The 6,973-nt window shown below is 37.9% G+C and overlaps 1 protein-coding gene across 1 annotated transcript; it reads right to left on the reverse strand.

Annotated features, from left to right (window-relative positions):
* Positions 1-1,390: 1,390 nt before the first annotated feature.
* On the reverse strand, positions 1,391-2,321 carry LOC138377523 (olfactory receptor 4N2). Its single transcript, XM_069462527.1, has one exon. It carries the CDS (start codon positions 2,319-2,321, stop codon positions 1,398-1,400), a length of 924 nt encoding a protein of 307 aa, XP_069318628.1. The 3' UTR covers positions 1,391-1,397.
* Positions 2,322-6,973: the final 4,652 nt, after the last annotated feature.

Below are 6,973 nucleotides of genomic sequence, written 5' to 3' on the forward strand. Positions count from 1 at the left end.
AGTATTTTAAAAATTTAAATTGATCTAGACTCTCTTGCATTTAGGGTTCCAGATATCTTTTGGATGTTGCCCATTAAATGCACTCATGTGAGCTTTGAAACTGGATTAAGTTAATTAGGTGGAGAAGCAGTAGTAGGAAAGACTTCTGTTTAACTAGGGGAGATTTGATAGATACACAAGGATTTTGGATTATGATCTTGATCCCAGGAACATGGCAAAATGGTAGCATTTTTCAGACAACAGATAGCTAAGGACAACTCCTTTGACAACCTAGGTTTCCTGTGTTATTCTAGGAGTCATATCTTGATACCCAGCCTATAGTCTGCTTTTCAATTATTTTGAGAGCACCTAATACCCTAAATTAAATCGTGTTTTGTTTAAAATAACTAGAATGGCTTCTGTTCTCTGACACAGAATATCCTGATTGGTATACCAAAGGACTATTACCATTATAGTCAGAGTGAAATCAATTGGTGATAAGATCAAACATACAACTAGACATCATAAAAATTTGCTAGGAGTTACCATGAAGCTCTCGAAGAAAAAAAAATGAAATCCTCTCATGACCTTTTCCAATGAAAATAATTAGCTTTCTTTTGTCTCTCTTTACCTAATTGTGGAAGAAAAATTGGGAGTTTAATTTCTGTCAAAATATACTTAGAAGTATAATATTTTCCTCTTAATGATATTTTTCAACTCTTTGATATCTTCACAGATCTCGAGTTAACAGCCTTAAGTAATTTATGAACATACAGTAGAGGAGTCACTCTGTTACTTAAAACCTTAGAATGGTTTTGGTAATTGTGGAAAAATTAAAATTCTTTATAGTTATTTTATAGCCCGTATATGTGTTTGACCCTATACTATCTCCAATTTTAAGTCTAATCATTTTCACATTCACTAGCTATATTTAAGCTAACTTGGACTTGATTGTATTCTGCAAATATCAAGTTCATTATTATCTTTGAGTTTTTGCACTACCTGTTCCCTCAGTCTAGAATGTTCTGTCCCCAGATGTTTATATGGTTGGCTCGGTCAGTTTCTCCAGATAGGCAAAATGTCAGCTCATCAAGAAGGCCATGCTGATGACTAAAAGTAAATTGGTTACCCGCAACCAAGAGTCACAATTTTTCACTTCACGTTCCCTTTTATTTTTTTTCAGATCAATACCTCTTCCTGAAACCATGCTATTTATTTCCCATTTTAATGGCTGTCTATTTCTATTAGATCGTATTAATACCTCCAGGATAGCAGTGATTTTATCTATCTCATTAATAACTCTTTCTCCAATGCCTAGAATAGTCTTTCTCAAAAAATGCTGTATTTCAGAAATAAATAAATCAATTTCAGATGAAACTTCACAGCCTTGATTTTCTTTTTCCTTTTTTCTCCTTTTTTCAGCTCATCTGCTGATTAAACAACTTCTTTATGGAAGCTTTCACTTCCTGGTTGCGAAGGGTGTAAATCACAGGGTTCAACAAAGGAAAGATCACTGTGTGGAAGAGAGAAACCACCTTGTCAGCTGGGAAAGCCCTGAACGGGCGAGTGTAGATAAAGATGCCAGGTCCAAACATAAGAAATATAACAATGATATGAGTGGTGCACGTGGATATGGCCTTGTTCTTCCCCTCAGAACAAGACCCTCGTACTCGACAGAGAATGACTGCATAGGAGACCAGAAGCCCCAGGAAGCACAGAAGGGTCATCAGGCCACTGTTGAAGACCATCAAAAGCTCCACCACAAAAGTATCAGTGCAGGCCAGCTTGATGACCTGTGGAACATCACAGAAGAAGTTATCCAGCTGGTTTGGGCCACAGAAAGGCAAGCGGAGGATGAGGGCCACCTGGATAATGGAGTGGACAAAGCCCCCAAGCCACAGACCCAAGAGCATTGCATAGCAGGCTCTGGGCCTCATGACAGAGGAATAGTGCAAAGGCCTGCAGATGGCAATGTAGCGGTCAAAGGCCATCACCACAAGGAGCAATCCCTCCCCTCCTCCAAGGAAGTGCAAGAAAAAGAGCTGAGTGATGCAGCCTCTGTAGGAGATTACCTTCTTCTCAGAGAGGAAGTCCACCAGCATTCTGGGAGCCACAATGAAGGAGTAGGATGCATCCAGGAAGGCCAAGTTGCCCAGGAAGAAATAGAGGGGAGCCATGAGCCCTGGGTCTGACCTGATGGTGAGGATGATAAGAAAATTTCCAGGGAGGATGATGAGGTAGAAAAGTAAGATCAGCACAAAGACCAGGAGTTGAATCTCTCGAGACTGAGTGAGACCAAGGAGGATGAATTCTGTCACCACTGTGTTGTTCTCCCTGTCCATCTCCCTGGCCTGCACATCAAAAAGTAGAGTTTATTGCTATTGCTCTGTCTTCTGTCTAGATCCCAGTTCTTCTCCAGCTAAAAAGTATTTCACACTCAATCATGTCAGCTAGAAACAACACTTCTCAGCCCACTCCCATCCTGGCTAATCTTCATACCCATCATTTCTCCAAATTTACACTGAAAACCAAAAATAAAATGCTGTTCTCTAAGGCACATTCTTATTCCCATTCACACATGCACTTCTACAGAATTGTTTCCCACTTTGGGAATCTAGCATCCTCCACTTTAGGATTTTTACCTTCTTTAAGTCATATGAGAAGTTTCCTCATGGAGATACAATCTAACTTCAGTTATTAAGGTCTTTGAGATTTTGTGGTTATACTGTGCTTGAGGCTTAGCTCTTTTCTTGGGTTTAGACCTTTTTTCTCCTCATCCACACAATCCCAAAATTTTATTAGGTATTTACTTCCTTCATTTCCTGTGTAACTCCTAGTTCCTAGCTGGTACCTCTCTTCCTCTGTATTTTCTCATGAATTGGCATCTGATTGTACCCCCTGTGCTCTGATATCCTTGCATACACCGACTCCCAGCTGTTCACCAGGATCCCAAGCAATAGCTCTACTTCTCACCTAACATAAAGACAGTGCCCCAGCTGTAACCCTGGTTGAGCACTGCTCCTCTGGCCACTCCACACCTTCATGTAACTTTATCAGCACAATTAGAATTTCAAATACTAATGTAATAACAACACATTTCTTTCCATGTTCCCAGTATGATACCGAATGGAGAGCCTTTCAACAAACAATATGCTGTGATATAAAAGTTGCAAGTATAAAATTTAAAAATTCAATTATCTCAATTCATAAAATCATAGCATAGAACAACTGTAAGTAACCATAGATACTGTAGTCTAACTCCTTCATTTCAAAGAGGAGAAAACAAAAGCTACTGTAGTTATGTTACTAAAGTTTAGAATGAGTTTTATATTTTGCTCTGATGGATAAGTAGTACAATAATGTAAGTGTGTACTATTCAGTTTAAATAAAGAAATTTTTAATCACAGCTTTAATTAATGAATGCTTCTTTTCATGTACTTGAATAATTAAAAATAATGTTACTAGCCTGAAATTACTCCTATACTGAGTTGAAATTTGGACATTCAACCCTGTCTAAATAAAAAAAATACGGTGCATAGTGGGGACAATTTAGATTTAAAACCCAGCCTGTTTAGTGGGGTGTGCTCATGTCAGAAGGTGCACATGATGGTCCATTGAGATCTGAAAAGAAGATAGTAATTTATATACATATAGTGGATGCATATCATTATATATACCACAGCATTTCATTATTTTCAAATTTTCCTTTCTAATATTTATAATGCATAATGTACTAATAAAAATTTTACTTTCTAATATTTATAATGCATGAGTACTATGGTATATACATATATACTTTATAAATATACATACATGTATTTAAGGTACATACCCCAAAATATTTTATTACCGGGAATAAATTTTTTTTAAAGTTTGAAAATTGATGGCCTACAATGAAATACAAAATGCAATATACAGCACTATTCCTTGTACTATTTAACTAAATGGCTCATTTCTTTTAAATAAGTGCTGCAGAATATGAGGTGCCGAGAGGGGAAAATCTTTGACAGAAAGTGCTACTGGGGCAGTACCTAAAAAAAGAAAGACAGCAAAAGAGAGAGATGAAGGAAAGAAGCCGGATGAGAGAAATAGAAAAGAAAACCAAAAAACAATAGCAAAGAAATATAATGGCTTCTTAGGGTACATATTTCAAGAAACACTAAAACTATCTGCCTTATGTATCCTTAAGCTGAAGAGAGTGGTTAATAGAGATTTCCAGGTGTTACTAGAAGCCATGGGTAGAATTCATGAGAGTCATACCTCAACACATCAGGATATGTATGTACACAAACACCAAGTAAGAGGAGGGCTGGTCTTGCTGTCTCAGGGGTGACAGAGGCAGAAGAAAATCCTTGTATAAATGACCTCTGCAATTCACACCTATGTTGCTCAAGAGTCAACTGTACTTGTTCTTAAGTATTATGCATACCACAGGCTCACACAGAGTGATTTCTTGATGTGTTACTGTTTAACAATATCTCTGAGACTTTGGAGGATTTCTGAAGGTCTTTGAGACTGAAACTCTACCAGTTTCCTATCCTCACTCCTGGTTTTCCGCTGCTACCTGACAGATGGGATTCTGCACTACTTGACATCTTTGATCCACTTGCTTTCCCATCCCATTCCCATCTCCGAACCTTCTCTATTTTCTCTAAGTGGTGGTTGCCATAGACCCAGAGACTATGCATCAGATGAACATTCCTCTAGGCAAAATAAAATAAGCTTCTACCAAAAAAAAATTCAGAAATTATGGCCCTCATCTGAGTAAAGCATTCCGCTTTAGCCACATTAGCGGGGAAAGTGCTGTCAGAAGAAGCTGAAACAGAAATCCAAATCCTCCCCACTGTATCTCTAATCTTCCTTGCCATTTCAACTCAGTAGAAATCCATCTGACTCTGCTCATGACACACTACAGGGGAAGGGAAGATGAGGGAGGATGGCCCACCACATTGTTAAGGTGGAGACACACAAACATCTTCGGGCAACACAGTGCGTGCACGCCTGGAGTCCAAATCGTGGTCAGACCAGCTCCTGCAGGCAGGTGTGTAGTGATCCAAGGTGCTTACTCCCCCATCTCTCTTTGAAACAGTTCCTCGTGCTTTCTTTCTTATTTTTCCTCTTTTCCCCCTTCTTTGATTTTTCATTCATCAGCAATTTATTTTCTCAATTTTTCGTCTAAGTTTGATTGTGATTTCTTTTCCCCTATTAACTTACTTTCTTTTTCCCCTCTCATTTTCTTTCTTTACCTATTTATTTTGCTTTTCTTTAGATCTTGTCTTTTATAATTTTCTCTTTTTTCTCCCTGAAGTTTATCCATGTTCTTTCATCCTGAAATTTTTGCCACTACACTTTGTCCTTTAGATTCATTGTTACTCCATTATACCCCAAGCCTGCCTTGTTAATACATCTAAAAACAAAAACAAAAAATCTCATTGTTCTTTCCTTTCCCAACAAGATTGAGCAATGTATATGGTGCCCACCATCTTTCATTCTAAATATTTGATCTACAAAATAAAAACGTGTAATTCACTTCAGTACTAACCATTTACTTTGAAATGGTATTTTCCTTGCAATTTGCCAAATGTGAGCCACTCTTCAATTCCTTCTCATCCCATTATAAATATTTGTTTTTGCTTGTAGGTAAACCTGATAAAATGTGATGATTCACCTCTTTAAATCGCATTAGTATTCTGTGAACTCAAATAAAATCTTAACCCCCCAGCGGACTGATTGGACCCCCTCTTGGCCAAGGGGACCCCAGAAATGCCCTAAAGCTGAGTTGTTGGCCATGAGAAGGGACATCAGACATGCCTCCGTCATGCCCCCTTCCCTTCTCGGAGATATCCTTTGTAACACATTAACAGATCTAAGGCTACACAAGACACAGCTTAAACCACACCTGTAGACCATCAATTTACTCAGCAGATCATCTGAGTTTCAGTGGCTCGTCTCTGATGAACAGACATCCTTATCTTAGGTTAAAACATCCCAAGCCTTTAGACAAAGCTTCATTTCCTTAAGCAATTACAAATCAAAGATTCTTTACACCCACCTATAACCTATAACCCCACCCGCCTTAGGAACATTCCAAACCAATACCAATGTGTGCCCTCCATATATCGATTTAGGGTCTCACATGTAATTCCTGTCTCCATGAATGCGTAAAACCAAACTGTAACCCAGACACCAGGGCACATTTTCTCAGGATCTCTTGAGGCCATGTGCTCCAGGCCAGGCACACACATTTGGCTCAGAATAAACTTCTTTAAATTATTTTACAGAACTTGGATCTTTTTCCATTAACAATTCTCATGGAATGAATGTATTTAACAAAGATTCCAAAAACAGAAGTGTAATGTCTGTCACCATACTGATTGAAGTTTTTAAGTTATTTAAGTATAGAATAATAAGTTTTACATGTCCTAAAAATGTGTGAATCAGACTGAAGAACATAATCAAATATTTAATTTATACTGATGCTGATGATGGATGCATAAAGCACTACCAAGTTTATAATACTCAGCCAGAAAATGCCTTCATCAATAAAATGGAGTGTTCACATTAAATGACTTCTAAATTCCCTTTAAATGCCAGCTTTTCAAGTTGTGTAATAACATAGAGAGATCCCTGGTTTGGAAATCATTTATCTGACTCTCATGCCTTGCACTGGCAATTCACTTATAGTGTGATTCTGAGAAAGTCACTTAGCTTTCAGAAGCCTGAGTTTTCATCTATCAAATAGAATAATGTGTTAGCTATTTTAATCTGACGGGGGTAACATGAAGATCAAATGAGGTAATGATGGTATTAATGTGTAATTCATTTAAGTATGCTTAAACCAAAGTCAACCCTGACAATATTTAGATCTTAGGAGGTAGCTCTACTGAATGGACACAATGCCACTAGATCTTTTGTCAGTGTCTTTGGGTAAACCCTGAGGTGACCATAGCTGCATAAATCTGAGTAATAGACTAGATTGTGGAGGTTCAGTCAA

Source organism: Eulemur rufifrons, chromosome 2, assembly GCF_041146395.1.
Source record: "Eulemur rufifrons isolate Redbay chromosome 2, OSU_ERuf_1, whole genome shotgun sequence".
Lineage (NCBI taxonomy): Eukaryota > Metazoa > Chordata > Mammalia > Primates > Lemuridae > Eulemur > Eulemur rufifrons.